At 39.5% G+C, this 20,692-nt stretch overlaps 3 protein-coding genes across 6 annotated transcripts; 2 read left to right on the top strand and 1 right to left on the bottom strand.

The window, feature by feature from the left end:
* Nucleotides 1-2,149: 2,149 nt before the first annotated feature.
* On the bottom strand, nucleotides 2,150-5,933 carry RB195_007885 (uncharacterized protein; the record flags this gene model as incomplete). 2 transcript variants are annotated; one of them, XM_013445077.2, is made up of 12 exons in its annotated part: nucleotides 2,150-2,304; nucleotides 2,557-2,661; nucleotides 3,106-3,189; nucleotides 3,250-3,346; nucleotides 3,507-3,621; nucleotides 3,678-3,743; nucleotides 3,805-3,876; nucleotides 3,954-4,444; nucleotides 4,730-4,841; nucleotides 4,915-4,974; nucleotides 5,690-5,811; nucleotides 5,877-5,933. In XM_013445077.2, the coding sequence occupies 12 exons, from the start codon at nucleotides 5,931-5,933 to the stop codon at nucleotides 2,150-2,152; spliced, it is 1,536 nt and encodes a 511-aa protein (XP_013300531.2). The 2 variants fall into 2 exon arrangements, with proteins under 2 accessions (XP_013300531.2, XP_064038526.1); XM_064181761.1 differs by having other exon boundaries at nucleotides 4,730-4,814.
* Nucleotides 5,934-6,997: 1,064 nt separating this feature from the next.
* RB195_007884 (uncharacterized protein) lies at nucleotides 6,998-16,161 on the top strand (the record flags this gene model as incomplete). Of its 3 annotated transcripts, none has more annotated exons than XM_064181760.1 (17): nucleotides 6,998-7,080; nucleotides 9,376-9,423; nucleotides 10,775-10,871; nucleotides 10,946-11,022; nucleotides 12,874-12,914; nucleotides 12,974-12,994; nucleotides 13,070-13,161; nucleotides 13,417-13,518; nucleotides 13,572-13,639; nucleotides 13,694-13,810; nucleotides 14,122-14,192; nucleotides 14,658-14,743; nucleotides 14,827-14,925; nucleotides 14,986-15,074; nucleotides 15,133-15,189; nucleotides 15,299-15,393; nucleotides 16,091-16,161. In XM_064181760.1, 17 exons carry the CDS (start codon nucleotides 6,998-7,000, stop codon nucleotides 16,159-16,161), a joined length of 1,314 nt encoding a protein of 437 aa, XP_064038523.1. The 3 variants fall into 3 exon arrangements, with proteins under 3 accessions (XP_064038523.1, XP_064038524.1, XP_064038525.1); XM_064181759.1 differs by adding an exon at nucleotides 11,586-11,628 and having other exon boundaries at nucleotides 12,874-12,994; XM_064181758.1 differs by lacking the exons at nucleotides 6,998-7,080; nucleotides 9,376-9,423; nucleotides 10,775-10,871; nucleotides 10,946-11,022 and having other exon boundaries at nucleotides 12,874-12,994.
* A 689-nt stretch (nucleotides 16,162-16,850) lies between these two features.
* On the top strand, nucleotides 16,851-20,202 carry RB195_007883 (uncharacterized protein; the record flags this gene model as incomplete). Its single annotated transcript, XM_013445079.2, has 11 exons — nucleotides 16,851-16,910; nucleotides 17,193-17,302; nucleotides 17,375-17,546; nucleotides 17,692-17,903; nucleotides 18,266-18,359; nucleotides 18,430-18,522; nucleotides 19,038-19,168; nucleotides 19,605-19,688; nucleotides 19,738-19,796; nucleotides 19,906-20,010; nucleotides 20,072-20,202. The coding sequence occupies 11 exons, from the start codon at nucleotides 16,851-16,853 to the stop codon at nucleotides 20,200-20,202; spliced, it is 1,251 nt and encodes a 416-aa protein (XP_013300533.2).
* Nucleotides 20,203-20,692: the final 490 nt, after the last annotated feature.

The raw sequence follows: 20,692 nt of genomic DNA, 5'->3' as shown, positions 1-20,692 counted from the left end.
GTAATAAGTTGCATCGTAGGGTGGACGGGATCACACATGGCTATCCCACACGCCTTATTCCTTACCAAGGTGAATAGAGCGTTATTACGTTCCTATTCGTGAACTACACCTCTACGCCCTATTAATCCGTTGAGGAATCTCAAAATCCTCAAATTCGTGAAACTTTGCTTTTAAAAATTCTTCTCTAAAAATGCTAAATGTATTTAGACTTCTGTTTAATCTAGTAATTTTCCCAGAATCAATGTTATAACATCCGGAACAATCCTTGTGAACGGCACAAACACTCACGCTAAAGCGGAAGGACTACTACGAACTCTGGAGTAGGAAACATCCATGGAAAAAAAAAACAGTTGCAAACTGAAAAAAGAAGTTCGATAATCTCACAAACGTAAAAAAAGAGGTATTTCTTTGAAGTATACAGACAAATCTTGAAATTTATAATAGAGGGATTTTTGTTAGAGCTTCCGCTTATTGAGAATCTTTGATTCGTTTCTTTCATCGATTATCGCTTTATTTTCTAAATGTATGCTGAAAGAGCATTTTCTCGAATGAAAAATCTCTTGTCAAGGTCAACTCGTAAAGCAAACCATTACGTATGCGTCCAGAAAATGTCATGCTGTGTTCGATTTGAGTAGAATTGCGTGATTAACGGTCGTTTTCGAGCGATTTCTAAAGATTGCGTCAAAATATGAAAATTTCAGGGATAAAGTCACTAGCGTATCCATGCACGTGGGATGCGACAACGCGTTTTACTACATTTCGTAATCGTTGAGGAGGTTTAGGAACGAGTGTTGACCTATACAAGGATTTACGGGAGCAGTCTATGACGGGGGCAGTCTTTCATTTCCGGATGGATCAATTGAAGCCAAACTTCTTTCTTTATGAGGATCAAATATATATACATATATTCGAGTTATTTGCACTCTTCAGGAAAATGTAAAAAGTGATTTTATTAAACGAATAGTGCCTTGAGCAGAGCACAGATAACGGAAACAACGTCAAAAACGGCCCGGAAGATGCAGCGTGTGCACACGGCTGGCGTGCTCCAATCGAACTCGTTGTGGAAAATAGCGCGCCGTTTTTTTACGGCAATTAGGAAGAAATGGACGGAATCACCCACCTCTCTATAATCTACGATCCCATATATGAATACTCCACCTGAAATCCTTACCACCTTAGATTCGTGAGCTGATACCTTTAAGCTTATCGATAGTTAGTAGAGCTTATGAGACTAATCGCACTGCTTCATTTTTCCCTACGACATCATAAAACACCGTATTCTACGTGTTAATAAGAAAACGTAAATTACCAGTTATTGTAAAAATTACCACCAACAATACAAGCTTTCATTTTCAACAATTTGCGGAAAGACATTGCAGCACTTCCAAACATCTGCTTACAAATCAGTTAATCAGGTCAGTATAGATTTTTCGAACTTAAATATTTTCAAGTAGAACAATAATTCCGGAGTAACATAAATGATAAGAAAATAATCCAATCCAATGATTTGCGAAGATTATGACGAATTCAATGGTACTTGGAAGAATTTTGCACGTTTCATTCAACCAACACACGCGTCGCAGGACTAGTTGTCATCATCAGTGCATCATTAGAAACACCCATTTCAGCTACTTAATTAATGCACGGAGAGTGCTTTTCTTCTTTATGTTGTCATGGAAACATCTCATTTATTTCGAAAGGGCCTAATATATCTATGCCGAACATTAAATAATTCGATGATATTAATGTGTACAAAATTGGGGATTTGTGCAAAAATTGCACATATATAGGAATTTTGTAAATTAAACTCTATCTACACTTCAAAAAAGAAAGTGATGACGGACATGGCCAATCAGAAACGCACTTGATTTCCACGCAACCTCTAGGCAAACAAGAAAACAAAAAAAGTAGTGAGGATAAGAAAGAATCACCGATTACAAATGCACTTGGCGAATAACGACCCAAAAGATGATGGAACGAGGAAGTCCATAAAACAAGGAATTGTGCGAAATTCAGGACAACGGTCCTGAGCGACTGGTTATTTGAGAATCAAAGAACAAATAAAAAATATCAAAAATACAACATCAGATACAGAATGAGGTATAACAAGTTCCTATGAAAATAAAAAGTAATACAAAAAAAAACACAACTATCTTAGCGCTGAATCAGCTGTAGTAGGTAGAGGTTGTAAAGCGGCTCCTCTAAGAACAGGAATAGCATCAATAAAATTATCTGGGAGCACTACCCTTGCCCCATTGCGTCGATCGGCTCTTGTATCATCTTCGAAGTCTTCGTTGGCGTCCGCTAGAAAAAAAATAAAGAAGTGAGTCGATATGACCGTTTCAGCACGAAGCAAAACTTGGATTTCGTGATTAATAAACCATTAGCCACTTGAAGACATACTCGAAAAAAAAATAAACAAACAAAGTGAAAATAAGAGAAATTTACTGGAAAAAGTGTAAACAATACCATAACAATGCAGAAACTGGTAAAAATATTGATTGATAAGCTGCCTTAGCGAAGGTGTTATTACACTGGATATGAAAGATAACTCACAATTACTTTCGTAATCCAGTTCACCCATATCCTCTCCTGAACTGCCTGCCTCATCACCGCTTTCCTCATCATCCATTGTGCATGCATCTACCGATACATCCATTTCTGAACAATTCAATAGCATAAATTGAAAAAAGTTGTGAAGTATTTACAAACCAAAATTCAGCGCTACTTTCAGTCTTCTTTATAAGGCTAGAAAAAACAATTGAAATGTCAACTACGGTTGGCAGTGGCAGCTGGCCTATAATCAAAACTGATGTCATGCTGTATTAGGCTAACATTTCGGTTCACTCTTTTTGTTAACTCGGGCGCTGCAGAGAAAACACTTTTCTTCCGTCCTGTGCAACTCCATCTGGTGATGTTCGATAAAGTGCTACCAGGAAGTGCTTGAAGGCTCTGACTCAGGCGAGTAAGTCGAAATTTTACACTAATAAATTGCAATACCAATTCTGATCACACTCACTTAATACCTACAAGGTACATTCAAAATATTCGAAAACAATATTTGGAAATAAGTGGACATTGTAAAACATCTATCTATATGCAAACCTTCAAGTTTCGGTGAATGGTTAGCTACGTACTGATCTGAGCCATTAGCCTCACGTTTTCTCTTCGCTGAATCACCAGGAGCGTCTGCAAGTGTGGGCAATTTAGTGAAGAAAAAAAAACAGAAAAACTCCTTTTAAAACATACTTCCTTCATACGAAGAACTTCGACTATCTTCTTTACGTGGTGATGTGTTAGAAGGTACAGCGTACTCGTCTATCAACATCCTTACAAACGTAGTCGCCTAAAATAAGCAGCCTCTGTGAGATATCTTATGAGAAAAGAAGGATATTCGAGATACATGAAAATAACAGAAGCTACCATTATTAAATAGACGACCAGGAACAAAATTACCCCTCCAACAGTACAAATAGTCGGATACGCATGTTCCTCAATATACTCACCCGTGCATGAACTTCTTCAAGATCAGCCAAATCCACTTTAGCGTATAACTCCAGAAAATCTTGTATCATAGATGCAGCACGACGTGGGCGTCCTCTGTGTCGGTCATGCTGTTTTCTAAATAGAACCAATTACAATCCTAACGGAAATATTCATAAAATGAAAAAATCTACTTTTCCATTGATTTATTATCCAATTTAGAATCTGCGCCGTTCTTTTTCGGCCGCCCACGAGGTCGTCTGCAAAATGCCAAAATCAGCATAGAAATTAATTCCCATAAGGAATAGAGGTGACGCTTACCCAGTTTTTTGAGGGGTAGGCAAGTCCTCAATCGCTTCCTTGGGGATTTTCTTTGGTCTTCCCCTCGCCTTCCTCAAAACGAAGCGCGTCAGTGAAAGAGACAACAAACAAGCAATAGAGAAACAAAAAAAAAACTTGTGAGAACATACTTCTTATAGGGCTTGCGCTTTCGAGGGTTTGAAGAAGACGCAGGATCTTCGTCCGCTTCTTTATTGGGAGTTCCTGATGAGGAAGATCGCTCTCGAAAGGACGATAAAGGACATACTTCTTCTAAAATACGTTGCACTGCAGCTGCTTCTTCTTCAGCTTTTTTGTCCTTGAACTTCAACTCTTTTCGTGCTGGAAGTATTCCTTTCTGACTACTCAACTCGGACGCAGAACTGGGTTCTTCTTCGTCCTCCAGTCGACCGTCGGTACTGCCATAATTAAGAAGCACCATTTTGTCGAAATCGGCCGACTCTGGTTCCGCAATATCTTCTCCTCCAAATAGTGACAATTCTACGCTGGGAGGTACAGCACGAGGTGCAGCCTCTACTTCCAAATGGTCTTTAAGAATTGGAAGAGGGACTGTCGTCGGGAACGGAGGAGCGGCTCGTTTTGGCAGAATTGATGAAAGGTCCAGTTGTGCGAGTCCGTCCTGCTAAAATGCGTACACATGAACGTAAAATGCTGCAATCAAGGAGGAAATGAGTCTACACATATGTCCACACAACTAATAGTCTACACCAATTTACAAGTCTAAACAACTTCCCCATAAAATTATTTTGGATATAAAATTCTTTTGGTAAAGCATCTTGAGACGCATAGCACTGTCAGTCAATGATTATTTCTACTATCTGCATCGACTGAAGGGAAAAAAAGAAAAGAGAGAGAATAGCGCAATACAATTGAAAAAGAGTCCCAATTCTACGGGCAAACATGTTACCTGTGCCTCATTAAGGTTCTTCTGCGGAACTAGCTTTGGCGTTTCAGTCACCAGATCGTTGCTCGTGCCTTGATTTCCATCAGATCTACAGTTAGAAGTAAATTGAGGAGAACTGAAAAGAAAAGAGTGAAAATTCTTCCTATCGCAACTTATAATCCCGCAAAACTTCTCAAAAAAGCACATACCTAGCAATTTTTCGGTGGAGAGGCGGTCGACCACGTGGTTTTGGTTTATTAAGCGCAGCTCTGGAATTTAAGTGATATACAAGAAAAAATACACTGCAATAAAAAAAGAAATGAAAAGTATTGAAAAAGAGAGATTTCTCCAAAAACGGATCACGGAGTTAAGATATAAAGTAAATCTAATGGTACATCCGCGAGGAAAAAAAAGGAAAATTAGAAACTATATAAATTGTACAGTACATAGGATCATGAATATAACTGCTCCAGTAATACCTCCAGCGGAATGCAAAGAATCAATAAATCTCAGACATTACTTAAAAATAGCATACAATCCAAAAAACATTTTTAAAATGTGTTGACACACCAGTAATTTATGTTGAACTGCCTCAGAAATACGGTGGAATTTCGGTTCTCAAAAAAATATGAGTTAAACTTTGGTGGTAATGGTAGAAATTATAATTTGTATACTGTCGGAAGAAAAGGATTATTCAATGCTTACTGGTTTCAGAAACAAAAACGAAAAATTCAGCAATACTGAAAAAGAACAACATTCCAGTTTGTCTTTCACTTGTCTTTCAAAAATAGTGAAACTATATCCTAGTAAATTCTTCAGAAAAATAGTGACACTATATCATAATGTCTGAAAAAAAATTAGTAGCGGAAAAAGCGGTGTCAAAAAAAAGACGAACTCTTGACTTCAAAAAAAGCACCATTAGCCACCATATAGAGGAGGATTGCAAATGATGAAAATGTTCAAACTATTGTAGAAAATACTCACATTCTAGCTGCTTCTACAGCTTCCACTTCTGCTCGAGCTATAAGTTCAAGGGCAACATCGATAGCAGATTTCGGTTCGAGCACCTCATTAGAACCTGCCTCGTTGACCGGTGACGTAATTTCCTACAAAAAAAAACGAGATGACTTAGTGAAGTTATTTTAAAAAAAAAATAGAAATAAAAACAGACATTTCTTGTCGACTGTACAGAAGACGGATCGGCAGTATGTTCACCGCAAATAGGCATAACGCCCCGAATTCAGATTGGACGCACTAACTTTGGGTTGCTAATAATGTGAAATGCTGGAAATATCTGGAAAAAAAGTAGAATTGTGCGCGCGTTAAGTGAAATCAAACACATTAACCAGAAACCGGAAAGAAAATGCGAAAATCGACGAAGACAATCAAAAGGCCGCTCGGCAGCGGCCGCCAATCGATGATCCAAACAACAGGCAACAACGCCTCAGAAAGAAATAAATATGAAAGTAAAGCAACACATAAGAACAACGCATTGTGACGATTTTTCGATATTGATGAACGTTAATCGATATTTGATATATCGGAAACAATACAGTAAGTAATAATGGTAATAGTAATAATGCATCCTCGTCTGTTGGATCCATGGAATTTAAGCCTGGAGAAACCAATTAAGTAGGAAACACGAGAACCCACATTGGTCTCCTGGAAGAGAAGAAATAATGTGCTGGAGTAATTAGGCAGCAAGAGCAGAAACCAATACGTAAACATTGACTTGACGCCGGTTTCCGAATAATAAACAAGGACTGGCGATGGAAACGCGCTTGCAGCTATGGAGATGGTCCCAAGCGTTCGCATCCCATTACTGGCATGTCAGAATATTTTGGTCCCAACAAAAAATGCGAATAATCTCTAGAAGTTCACATACTGTCGGGATCTTGACAAGACGAGAATTTAGTAACTGAGAAGAGATGTTTTTTTCAAGGATGACAAGGAATAAAAAACTTCAATAGGATAAAAAAAAGAGAGGAACTAAGCAAAAATAGTGAGGAACTAGACAGATCTGTACTCAAGTGCATACCACCAGTATTGTTGTAAATAAACATTAACAGTGTCCGTCGATGTCGACGAAAAGGACATTGTAATGGCAGCGACGAGAACACCGATCCACGAATTCGAAAGAACTGCCCGTAGTTACCAGACATTGACCGCAATTGCGGGACGTCATAAGAAAAATCGATTTCTCTCCCATTTCAGTGCGATCGGATGTGTGAAGAGGTTTCGTGATAGTGTGAATGGGATGTTTACTCATGTTCCCTCGAGTGAGGACGTGTGATGTTTGGGAAATACATTTCCCGTAATAGAATATTCCATTTCCATCCAGTCAGACGTGGTTTTCTTTTTTTTCCGGTCTTAATGTGGGTTTTTCTATGTTTAATTGGAAAATGTAGGCGATATACGAAGATGTTTCAACTGAACAGTTCTCAGTACGGTTAGTTACAATGGGACAACATGTTACTTCATTAACATCTCTGGTTCCCCATCTAAAATCAGTTGGAAATGACCATTATTCTCATTTTTCCTTTATTGGAGCTATTATACGCCGCTAAATTAATTCCGAATATAAAATTAGTATCAAACTAGTTAAATGCGCAAAAATGAGACAAAAAGCGACAAAACAACAGCCAGCCCGGCTCTCTTCTATAGATAAGGCCGACGTTGTTGTTGTTTGATTGTCCGCCTTTGTTTGTTTGTTTGTTTTTGTTTTTGTTTGTTTTTTCACTCCGACATAACCTGATTTATTCACGTTTGGAAGAGGGTTTTACTGGCCGGAAAAAGAAAATCAAGTGGTTCCTGTTCGAATCATCAAGTCATTCACTAACTTTCTTAAAAATAGAGGTCACTGCATGGTTAACTCATTGTTCGAGCGCTTTTTAATTTCAATGGGATATTTATAGAACATTATTTTTCGTCTTTCGCATGCGAACACTCATGGATCGTATTGTCCCAGTGCAGTATTTTTGCATCACCTCCCTTTTTCTTCTTTTTTCAATCAGCTTCTTCGTTTTTTTTTTTACAATAGGACATAAATAGAACTAAGTACGTAACTGAGTATTGTCCCATACACATATGCTCGGGTCAAAACGACAAAATGAAAAACGGCGCGAGTAACGGATTTACCGGATGTTTCTTCCTACGAAGCACGTTAGAACGCAATTACGTCCGCGTCCACAGTTGTACACGTGCTTCATCCGATGTAATCGACCACGCAAGACAATAAGAAATAAAAGAGTGAGGTGCTTACATCGGATTATAGAGGAACAGCGCAAAAAAAAACCGAAAGAGCCAACATATTGTTTTGACAATGTGAAAATAAACGCTCAGACTGGACACCTCGTTGAGTCAAATTTTTGCCAAAGAGGTGGGAATTTTATTATTTTATTAAACTAAAATTTAATCATATTATTTATTCTATTAAAACTATCATTAGTTAATGCCTACACTTGTATCTCTAGCGTCCAACGTAATGGAGCAATTGTGTTGATTGTGAAACCGGAGCAGTTACGCACCCTCTTAACTGTACCCTAAGCTAAATTTGATAAGATTGAAGAGTTGATAGAAAAAGAAAGGAGTGTAATGAAGGAGATAAAAATTGATCAGGCTACTAGTGTATTCTGCTGAAAGCTGAACATTCTACTCTTCAGAATTTTCCTTTTTTCTGCGTGGGTGATTTTTTTATTTTTTGACTGCTTCACACGAGAACATATGATTATGGATATGGAGAGCCATCGCTACAACGCCGACTAAAACAAACATCGTTTAGAGCAACCAGGAACTGCAAAAATATAAGTTTTTGGGTGGACTCAAGGTGTAATTCATCATTTCTAAAATAAAAGTCATTGTCACTGCTTTATTCTCATCTTCCCTAGGCGATTATCGCACAAATTCAATGTTTTCCACTATGTTTTACAAGAGGATTCCATGAGTTTATTCCAAAATTATGCGATTGATGCAAATTTACGTATAGTTCTTCCATTTCTCAAAAACAAAAATCCTTAACTTCTTCAATGATCATCATCACCATGGATCAACTGGAAGCAAAAACTTCAGAAAGATTTATTCTAATTGTTGATTAGTTTTCTACAAGTTCTGAAATAATTCAAACTTACTCAACACTTAATCTTCAGTAAGCAGCTCTGTGTGAAAATAAACTGGATGTCCGCTGTCATGTTACCGTAGCAGTAGACCTATCCTGAATTTATTTCAATTTGTTCTGACCATCATGCTGCGCACAATTCACCTACTGCTCCGCCCTTCGTCGGTCCATCTTCCTAAGACCCGCCGCCTGTTCCATCCTTACAGCAGTCCGATAGGAGAACCCCATAACATGCATGACCCTGGTTCAGAATAATTGCGAAACATGGGACCCAGAAGAGTTCTCCTCATTTACTCATCGATATGAGACTGAGAATGTCACTACCAGCGCCATTTTCCCGTATTCAAACCTTATTTGTGTAGATGGGTCCCATGCAATTCCATTGGACATGAATCTTGGCATGGTTGTGTTCCCATCTCTGCCTCAGATACTCATCTGATAATGTTGAATTAAGTGGAGGGTAAGAAAAGAAGAAGGAATCCAATAGATGATTTCAGCAGGATAGGACAATATATGGAACTATTCACCTGTTCACGATCTTATTAAATTTTTTCAGGGTATGTCATTTCGTTAATTTCGAACTGCATTGTACGCATTGGATCATGTGAGTTTTCCATACACTGTACAGCCGATTTTAATTAATAAAATCCAAGCAGATGCAGATGGGCATCGCGTGCGCGCCTAAACAGCTGTCAACAGATGTTATACCGCCGCCGCTACGGTCATGCATTAGTTAAAGGGAGCATACGACGAATCCGACGTGGTATGGATTTCCCATGGAAAACTTCTATACAGGGTCGCAGATTCCAGAAAACCAGGTGGTTCTGCTCATCTCTCCATGGTCGCTGAGAGAAACGGCTCGAAAGCCGCCTTTTGTTTACGACGGCTTACATTGCAACGCGCCACCCTTGCGCACGCGCCGCGTCAACGAGGATCGATAAGGTCTCCTCAGCAGCCTATTCATGTTAAACTAATGAATATACTGCTGAGGTTGTCCGCAATCTATGACCCGTATAGAACTTTTCTATGAGAAATCCATAAACAAGTCAGATTCATGATATGCTGCCTTTAAACCAGTAGGGACTGTTTACTTTTTCTTAGAGGGAAGAACAACTTTTTTGAAATGTTGACAGCAAGAGAACGTAGAGATGGTTGCATCAAAATGACACAACAAGGTGAATAGATGAAATCGATAAGCGTTCTAGAAAATCGATAACTTTCTAAAAACAGATCATTGCAACATTTGTTGAATAAAAAATGTCACTAAATCCTTCTTTGGGAATAAGTACAATGATGTATATATCGAGAGCAACTATGCCCAAAACTTTAGGACTAATCAATCATACACACATTTTAGAAAACTATTATTACAAAACTAAGTATTCCGCGACGTAAACACAAGCAATTCGCCTTGTTTGTGATTAAAATAACTCGCTCGCTTGGATTCAAATCAAGCAAGCAACAGCGAGTTCTCGTTAAAGAACACTCTAATTGAAAAAAAAAATCATTTTCTCCTTAGAAATTATAGACGAATTATTAGCACAAATACTACTTGCCAATTTTGCAGCATTTCATTCCAAAATCGAATCCATCTGTGGGATTCCAAATTGCTTCTTATGCTGCTTACTATGTATTTCTTGATAGAGCATTCGTGAGAAGAGAGGAACACAAATACATATTTATATGCTACCTTTCGTTTGCAGTCATTATGGGTACGGGCACTTGTGCTGGAATCCCTGCCACTCGTGCTGCGGATGAGAGCAAGGGTCCCATCGCGAGAATTCCGCAAGATTACGCAACTTGTACCACGAGTCTTGACCAGATTGTACGCTCGCAAACCTTTTCGAGCGGTTTGAAACGAAATCGTCTTGAACACACGGGTAGCACTGTTTTTAAACAAATAAATAAAAATTTCACCAAAAATTAAGTGGTTTGAGTGAACTGTACACTTTAAGAGACTACATTGGTCTCTGTTGTCTTGGATTTTGGGTGCTTGTGGCCATTGGAGTGTTGTTTTGCGGATGGTTTGGTATTCGCCCAAGGAGAATCATTGTGAGATTTTGATGTTGTCTCCTCCTAGATATCAAACCAGCCTTTCTATTGTTATGTTCAAAAAACTTTTTTAGCGTCCATCTGCTGAGTCACAAATGCTAAGAAGGCTTTCCAGATCGAGAAGTTCAAAGAGAGAATCTGGTAGTGTACGGTGAATGTGAATGGTTCTATGCAGTGTCACATTATCGTAGATGAGGCATTATACGTGTTTTGATACGTGTTTTGCGTTTTTTTTTTATTGTGTATCCGACATAGGCCCTTAAAATACTCTGTTCTTCCATTTTGAATAACTTTTTTTTTCTAAAAAAAAAATAAATAAAAAAGTTAGTTGAACCACGTCTGTAATCTGAAGGTAAATTCTGCCGCGACTCGTAAAAATTCGTAGAAATATCGCACAAATGTCCCATAATTGACTCAGAATTTCCCTCTAACCCTAGAGCTGATGAAGCTGATGGATTGTTGAGTTTTAGAATTAGAAATGATGTGCTGGGATATTTAATGCAGTTCAATTATATTTCAACAATAACAGCCAATAGTAACATATGTAAAATATATTATTTTATTGCTAATATAATAATGAATAATAAATATAATGATAATAAAGTTTCTGAAGGTGAAAACATTGTAGCTGCTCGTAACTACGTAAAGGAAGAGGGACAACAAAGTCGAAGGATAAAAAAAACAAGTGCACGGGGCCGATCGACTCTTTTGAAGCAACACCTACGCATTCGACTTCATTTATTCAGAATCGTTTGAGGTGCATGAACTTGTGTACAGCCTATACAATGACTTACAGAAACTAGCCGATGTACTGCGTGAGTGTTTCCCTCCTTCCAGGCAAATCCGGCTCCAATTTATCGCTCCCGGAAGGACTACATCTTTGATTAACTCTGCCACAGCTTAGAACCATCGACCGTGCGGTCCCAGCTAAAACCCCTACTCCCTGCGCCACACTCGATCCACAACAAAGTTATAGTCCGTTAAAAACGACATGAAGCGCGGTGCAATTGCGTAAGCGGCTGCGCTCGAGGAAGGACCATCGCGAACTACAGCAAGGAATGGCCCCAGTAAAGGTAAAGGTCTAGACTCCAACTACTACGCTCCGCTGTACCGCTTGAAGCGCAACTGCATACGCAACTGCCCGTTCTTCATGTCGTTTTGGCTCTACTCTAGGCCGGACTTCGTGTTCTGCGCTGTTTTACGAATGGTGGAAGAAAAAACAGTTCCCCACCTTGGATAATGAGCGACAGACCGTTGAGTATTCAATATCTTTCAATACTTTTCCATGTACAACTTTGCAATTATCTTAGGCGAGCGCCTAATCATAAAAGAGGTAAGGACAGCGTATCACGAAATTGGGGAACCACAGCGAAAGCCCAGAGTTCGGGTTGTAGATTGCGGAATGCAGCGTGTTCGCGCTCACCTTTCCCTTGTTGTTGTAAAAAAAACCGCTTTAGTTCCTTCGAGGTCTGTTAGATCGCGTATTTTATACACGTGCCGCGTCCACGAGCGAGCGGTCGAGGATTAATGAACTCTCCTCACCAGTCCATCCAAGTAAAACCAATGAACAACAACCGGGAGGGTGTATACGGGTCCGCGTTTTAGTGTATCTCGTAGGAACAAACGATTGATACTTTGAAGATGATTAGGGAAAGATGAGTGAATCCACGCTGCTTTCCACATAGCCTACAACATGAACTTCAGGCTTTCGCTGTGGTTCTCGCACCCCGTTAAAATCACCATACGCTGCCTTTAAGGCTTGGGTTCCGCCCAATATACAATGACCGAATTTGACTCTTCCATTTAGATTTCGTTCCTCAATTCAAGGAAGCGGATATTAGTGCAGATCGTTAATGAAATAATATGCAGAATAGAATGACATTGTTGAATCTCATCAATGCTTAGCTCCTTCCCTATATACATCCATTTCATGCGCAACTTTTCGCTAATTTTTTTTCTTCTTTTTATATCCGTTCTTAGTGGTTATTGTCCATTCTCTCAGATGGCTGACTTCGTGCATTGCAATTGTTGTTATATTCTGCCGTCTGCTCCCACAAATCCGAAATATTTCCTAACGAGCTGCTACCACCTACTTTGTAAAGCTTGCCTTGAGAAAGAAACAGGTATCTACAGACTTCCTCATTCCTTTTGTTTACGTATAAGATGGATTACTACGTTCTATGCTGTCTTCGTTACAGGAAACCCTTTGCTGTGTCCAGTTTGTAATCGCGAGATGCGCACGATAGAGATTAACTCTGCAATGGACCCAAAACTACAGGAACTGTTCAAGGTTTTCTTTTCTTCCTGTTTTTGATTCATCTTCATAGGTAGACAAAGACATAATTCCAAATTTTGCTGTTTGTAGTTAGCTTGCTGCTTTTGTCATGGTTTTCATTCTTTTTTTTTAATCTTTTGACCACCAGTTTGCTATCATCCTCCCCATAGTCTGGAAAGGGGTTGGGAACGGCAGCGGGAGCTCGCTGCTGCCGGTCGACTGTCACAACGAAGCAAAAAACCATTAGTCTCTATTCATATTCTGTTTTAGCCACCTAAGAAGCTTATCCAGGAGAAAATGGCTGCACTGAAGAAAAAGTACGACTTTCAGCAAATGCTTGTTAAAAGCCTTCTAGAACATCTGAAGAAGCAGGTATCTTAAATCATTGGAAAAACCTTTTAAACCCATTCCTACTTTGTTTTCAGCGTGAGAAACTAAGTCAACTAACAAAGTATTGCCAGAAGCAGACACAGATCTCCAAAGAACAAGCGAAGTAGGCGGAAACGACTAGATGTTTAGAGGAGTTTTCAGTGTGTTCTGTTCACAGGGAGATGGACGAGTTAAAGGAATGGGTGAGAACTGCCGAAATTAAAATGAAAGAAAGTGAAGAAGATAAAGCCAACTTAAGAAAAGAATTAGAGGGCATGAGGAAGTTGTATGAAAGGTAAGCTAAAGTCCTGTACGTCATATATGAGAAAAAAAAATTACAGGGAAAGTAAAAACTAGAGTTTTCGATGTGTGAAGGTGGTTTTGTCAAAAGGGGGTCGCTACACTTTTCACCAAGATGACTCCAAATGTATAGTTCAGTATTTGCAGGTATTTAGAAATAAACAGATGTATATCCTTACCAACAGCTCTTACAACATTAACATAAATCTCTTTTCTCGTGAACTGATGTGTCTGGAATAGTTTTTTCACTCTATTTTCCGGCTATGCATCCACAAATAAACGAGCAAGTGGAAGATATGCATTCAGATTTGCCAAAGACGGTGGTTACGACTCTAGCATAGACAAGATTTTCGCCGTTGCTGGAGATTCCCGCACTAGTGAGTTATGCTTCGGGGATTGTTTTAGTATTGTTATTTGAATAATATGCAGCCGATGCGATAGATTTTCAAGGAGTCACTTGAGGTGGGAAATTTTTGGGTCACCAAACTTGCAAAATAGGATGAGGAACAGGTAAACAGAGCACATTTGCCGAATCAGTTGACAAAGTCTCTAGAAAGCCACTTGCCACGAGTGTTTGAGTTTGAATCAAGTGAGATGATTGGAAGCCAAATGCAGCGTTGTGGAGCGGCGCTCACGGGCGGTTATTTTTGAATTTTGGCAAGGCTGAAAAGACAAAGGCACTGCAATACGGCAGATCAAAAACACTTGATCGGCAGCTCTTGCCGTTGATCATTACGCCGCGTGAATGCGGCCCTTTTTTCTTCCGCGATTTTCTCCTCTCTGCAGCTACCCAACTTATCAGACGGCCACATTTGTTTAGCGATCAAATATTCTATTTCAAGATGACACTGAATCAATGTCAAATCTTTCGTTCACCGGAGTGTTCGGCTGTGGATCAAAAACTGAGATTCCTTCCTTCCTGCGAACGGTAATAGAATTACGCTAACCGGTGTTTGTACTTGTCGTGAATTCTTTTGGACATAGGTATCATTGGTTTATTTCTGTGTTTAGAACTCGGAGGCTGATGGTATAAACAGCAGTTTGGGTTCATTTGGGTGCAATTTAGAAGTCAGCCCACAAATGTCTGCGAACGGCAGCGTGGCATCGGAGGTTAACTTGGACAGTTGGGCTTTACTTTTGCCTTCTATCCGCCCGTTCTCCTTTTTTCAGCTAACGACGCCAAAAATGCTAGGCCTCCAGAAGAAGGGATTCTGCCATTCAGAAGGAAACTTACACTCTTCAAAAAGAACTCCATCCAAGTGCTTTGTTGTCCTCAATTTTTCATAAGGATAGTGCTTGTGAAATAGTTCATTGCAGTATGGATACCCAAAATCCCTACGCAGAGATCTTCAATCGCTCTTCATCATTACATAGGTATGCTCTTAGAAAACATGTTTTCTTGTACATTTTTCATCGGTTTATTTCGCAACTGTACAAATGATTTAACTCTGTCCAAGTTGATTCCAACATTCCTTGACTTGAGGTACAATGATGGGAACTACAGGGTCAAAAAGGGTTCACCTTCCTCTGGTAGATGTAATTTTCCTCGCTTGCAGTCGAAATCTCCCACCACGTCAGGTCGGTCAAATTATTTTGCAGTTTTTGTGGTTACTCGACCACTCGATTCAAATTCAAATTGGTGCCGCAGACGTAAAAGGAAGTGAACAGCTTTTGCGCTTCGAAAAGTGTAGAAGAGCTCCTCTTTTGTCGTTTGTCGCTTCTCGCCCAACATCTTGGTGCCCCGCGTTGTCGCATTTTATGGCGCGGGAAAACTATGAAAGCAACATAAGTGGTAGTAAGAAGGTGAAGTCATGTGAGGATGTCTCAGGTTCATGGTCATCTTTTTATGATAGTAAATTTTTGAAAATATACGGCTTTGCTGTTTTTTTTTGGTAAACTGCATTGGCTCTCTCAGGTACGCTGTGGTTGATTCTGACTTGCGACCTGGTCCAGTGTTGCCATGGTTGTACAATGTCAGCTTAGCATGGAAAGGAGGACGAAACTTTGCTATCTTTGCTCGATCTTTGCTGATTCTTTTGACGGAATGGCTGAATGTATTGAGTTAATCTCCTGCAAACCCCTCTTTGCGAGGCTTTATTGCCGAATGTTAGACACTTTTAGCAAGATTGCAAGCGTCATTGAGAAGTGGTTCCCTATAGAGCAGTTTCTCCTAAAATTTGGTTGTTGCTTTGATTTAGTAATTCGGAAAAGAGTCAGTCGTTTCTTACTTATTAAAATTTCATTAAGTATTTTCCTATGTTTCCTTTTTTCCTAGGTTACGTCACGCAAGGCAAAATCATCCCACGTGTTAACACTCCTTCCGGAATGCCAGTGAACAAGTTCTAGATGTCCGAATCATCGTAATTGTAGTATCAAGAAATATATTGTTCCTGTTTATTGCAGTTTTTTTTTGTGTGTAGGAATTTTAAATCTCACAGGATTTGGAAGTATATGACACCTTTTCTTCGAGCTGTCGAAACTCGACACATTATCTTTGTGTTTTTCGTTTCTTCGTTTCCGTTTTTATTTGCTCTTTTTGTTTTCTTCTTTTGTTTGTGTTTTTTTGGCCATCTCATTTCTTCTAAATTCTGTTCTTTGTTATGCTTTCTCCTTAGTTTAGGATTTAGATTTAGTTTAAGGTGTTATTTGAAAAGCGATTGTAAAAGTTTTCATGCAATTGATTGTTTGTCCTCTTTCGTGCCCATTGATTTTCTCAAGTATGCTGTATAGTTAAAAGTGATGCTGTGAATTATAAATTGTGCAATTGTCGTTGCTAATCCATGTGAAGTAAAAATCAATTCAAAACGGTTTGCTTATGTGGAAATGGCCATACTTCCGCATGCCGATCTCCCCAGACATTTGAATTTAGCGCTCCAATCGAATTCCCCCAAACTGCTCCGGATGGCAATCGATTTGCATCTCCTGCTATCCCGTATTTTTCCTTTCGAGTTACTGGGCACAGTCTAACGTTTTGATTAGATGGTCGTTTTAATATTTTCTTTTAACCATATTTATTAATTTTTAGTCTTACTAGGATGGCCAGTCCTCGCACTCGGAGAGTTCTGAAAGACTTGCGGCCTTTAAACCAGAATAATGTGAGTTGTCACAAATTTAATTGGGTAACCTGTGAAGAAGAACTATATTTCGAGACTATTCACTTTACGTTATTTGAAAAATTGTGTAAGCGAATCTATGAACAAAGTGGTGTTGTGAATCAACTTTCTCCTAATGTGTATACTTTTGCGGACTCCTTGTACCTCTAGTTTTTTTTTTCTTGTGCGCCAGCAAAATTTCACTGAGGATCGATCCAGCATTTGTTCCATTAGCTCTTAGTCGAGAAGATCATCATCTCCTATTTCATCGTTCATTGTTTTCAGTCTTGTTTTGAATGTGGAGCTAATAATCCTCAGTGGGTGTCTGTCTCATATGGAATATGGATTTGTCTGGATTGCTCTGGTCTTCATCGTGGACTGGGTGTGCATCTCAGGTTAGATTCACTTCATTAATCCTATTAGAGCTTTTTGAAGATTTTTGCTGCTAAGTACCCACGTTATTTAAGTTTTGTGCGCTCGGTGACTATGGATAAGTGGAAGGACATAGAATTAGCAAAGATGAAAGTCGGAGGGAATCAGAAATTCCGTGAGTTTCTCGAAAGTCAACCTGATTATCGTGAGGATTGGTCGCTTCATGACAAGTACAATTCTCGTGCTGCTGCTCTGTTCCGAGATAAGGTATGATGTAACAAAATCAGTCTTTATTTCGTATGAAAGCTAATGAATACGTTCAAAAATTATGAATTTTGAATACGAATGAATACTTTTAAGAAATTATGAATTTGACTGATGTTTTCTTGGTACTGTTTGCGGGCTGCTTTAGGTCGCCACCGAGGCTGAAGGACGAGAATGGTCTGCTGCAACGTCCTCAGCGCGCAACTATGTCCCGTCAACACTTACACCGGGGAACAGACTTGGTGGGGATATGTCGCGAGGCTCTTCAGGGACGAGTTTGGGGTCTTACTACGGTGGGAATACCGTGGCATACTCGGATGGAGGAGGTGGCGGTTACAACAGTGGCGGTTCTGTACAGAGGTGTGTGATCGCCCATCTTTCCGTCTTCTTGAATTTTTATTCAACTACCTGTGTCCAGTTCCGATTGGCACAACACTTTATCTTCACTCCTCGTTTTAATATTATGAATGATGTATAGTAGGGTCAGAACGACATGAAGCATGGAGCAGTTGCGTAAGCGGCTGCGCTCGAAGCGACGCGATGGAGCGCAGGAGTTAGAATCTAAAGAGGACCCTTACTAGCGCTAACCACTGCATTCTGCAATGGTCCCATGTCAATTCCAACTACCATCTACACCTAGCCGGTTCGAGCGCAGCCACTTACGCAACTGCACCGTGTTTCATGTCGTTTTGACCCGACTATGTAATTAGCGTCCGATTCAGCGACGACCGCTACAGAGGGTTTGGAAATACAGTTAATCCTCCTGGTGGACAACAAGATGATCTTTTAAGTGGGGCCATGTCTTCTTTATCTATGGTGGGTACATGTTCCATTTTATCCCTGCTGAATAAATGTTGAGTGAATGAATAATTTTTCTGTATTATAGGGTTGGAATATGATTTCGAAAGGAGCTTCACAAGCTGCAGCTATAGCCAAGGACGTCAGCATTCAAGCATCGCAGAAAGCTAGCGAACTCTCAGTGAGTCCTTTTTTGCGGTTTTTTTTCTTTTTAACTCACTTTCACATTTCATTATGTGCTTGTGTTAGGAAACACAACAACGTGCCCGCATTTCTAACAGTTCGAATAATACTATCTAGTAGTTTCTCTTGGTCGAGGAGGAACGGTCTCAAAAGCTCCTGAAAATCCTCCACGAATACTATTCTTCTTAAATTACGTGCTTACGCACTGCTGCAAATTTTTGCGAATTTTATGTAATGAGCGTTTATCTTATCTGAATGTGTGGAAGGTGCTGATTACCACATCTTACACCTTTCTAAATGACACTGTGGCTTCGGCTCGCTGGCTGAAAAAAAGTAGCGTGCAAGGTACAGTGATGCTTTTTAAAAAGTTAGAAGTTGCTTTGATATATGGAACAAAATTTTGTAAGAAGCGAACATGTGCCATCTGTTGCGCACCATTTTGAATCGTTCATGGACTTTTTTTCCTATAACTGTACAACTAGTAACTGTAAATCAAACATAAGATTCGCTCAGGCACAAAATAGTGGCCTTCTTTCTGGAGTTGCTAGCAAAGCGACAGAAATTGGACAGAAGTCTTGGGGTGGCATATCCCAGTTTGTGAAGTCGCCATCTTTACAGGGTCTAGGAAATATTTTGCCGAAGACGTGAGTTGGTTATCGTTATTTCGTTTAAGTTCTGTGAAGAGTAGTAGTACCATTAGAAGCCTGTTAAGTGGCATATGTCAATTATAAATGTACGAGTTTGTTCTGATCGTACAAGGTGGGATGGTGAGCGTTGTAAGGGGAAATAGGATATAAATAGAAAAATCCAGTGACTCTACGATTCGAACACTTCTATCCGTTATTTGCTATAGGATTGTCCCTCTTTGCTCTTTAATTGATTTTAACGAAAAAGAAATGAAGACTGAAAGTGGTGTTATTGAGGGTATAGATGAAGATGAGGTGTTTGAATCAACCAGTCATGACATTTCTCTCTTACAAAGCTCGAAATCTCATACTGCACTAGATTTTCGTCATCTGACACCGAAAATGACTTCACATAGTATTCGCTTTATGAAATGCAGGCCTAATTCTATTGTAGCGGCTATGAAGAGATGTCAACACCCACAGAGCAGTCTTCATGTACATCTACGAATAATAGGAGTAGTTATGATTCTAGTGGAAGGTAAGCTTTTCCTTTGTCCAACCAACTACAGTTATTCACTGCTTTTCAGCATTGGTTCCTTCGACAAAACTTCTGGGCATGCGGGAGATGCATTCTTCTCTCTTGCAGGTGAGCGTGTCGTATTTAAAGAACTTCCTCTCGAACAATTTGAGGGGAATAACTATCACTTCATTTTTTATACATACTATTGGTTATATAATTTTATTGTTTTCCTCAGAAAGTGGGATTGAGAAAAAGAAAAGCGCTGTGGCAGAGAAGAAAAGAATCCCAAAATCTCCTCCTAGCACGCTAACTTCTCCAACAGAAGAACCAACTGTTACGGGTATGTTTTCAAGAGGACATGATCCTTAAACGGAATCTGTCTAAAGCTGTTGCTTTTCCAGAAGACTCGACTATAACGCAGTTTGAGGCATCATTCAGCAAAACTCGACCAGTTGCTACTACGAAACCTAAAAAAGCTCCCCAGCCCTCAAAAGATTGGGATGATGACGCTTGGGCTATTCTCAATAGCTGAATTTACTTAGAAGGCTTTATTTCTCATATACATCCCTTTGGAATAGCATTGCATATTAACCGATATTTTTTCTTTAGCATTTTAAGCTTCAAATATATGTTGTATTGACTAGCTGTTCTTTTAGAGATTTAACTATGAGAACAGGAAGATCCCCTGTGCTTCAATCAGGACCTTTTTAGTCACATTTGTACTCTACTAGTGTTGCTAGGAAGCTATCCTTGGCCTCTGTGATAGTAAGCCTTTCATCTTTTTTCAAACATTACAACTATTTCACTGCATTCCATCTTCTACTCATTATAATGAATGTAGGAATTATATACCTTGTCGCCGTACGAAATGTTCAGCGGCGAGGAGCTCTTTTGTCAGCCCATATCTGTGCGCACTTCTACGAGTTGTGCTTTCCGATTAGTTATGATTTTGGTGTGGTTATTTGTGTTTCTTGAATAATACACTTGGGAGTCTGTTTTTATGAATTTATTCTTGTTCAGCT

Source organism: Necator americanus, chromosome I, assembly GCF_031761385.1.
Source record: "Necator americanus strain Aroian chromosome I, whole genome shotgun sequence".
Taxonomy (NCBI): Eukaryota; Metazoa; Nematoda; class Chromadorea; order Rhabditida; family Ancylostomatidae; genus Necator; species Necator americanus.
This window is presented reverse-complemented; position numbering and strand designations above follow the sequence as displayed.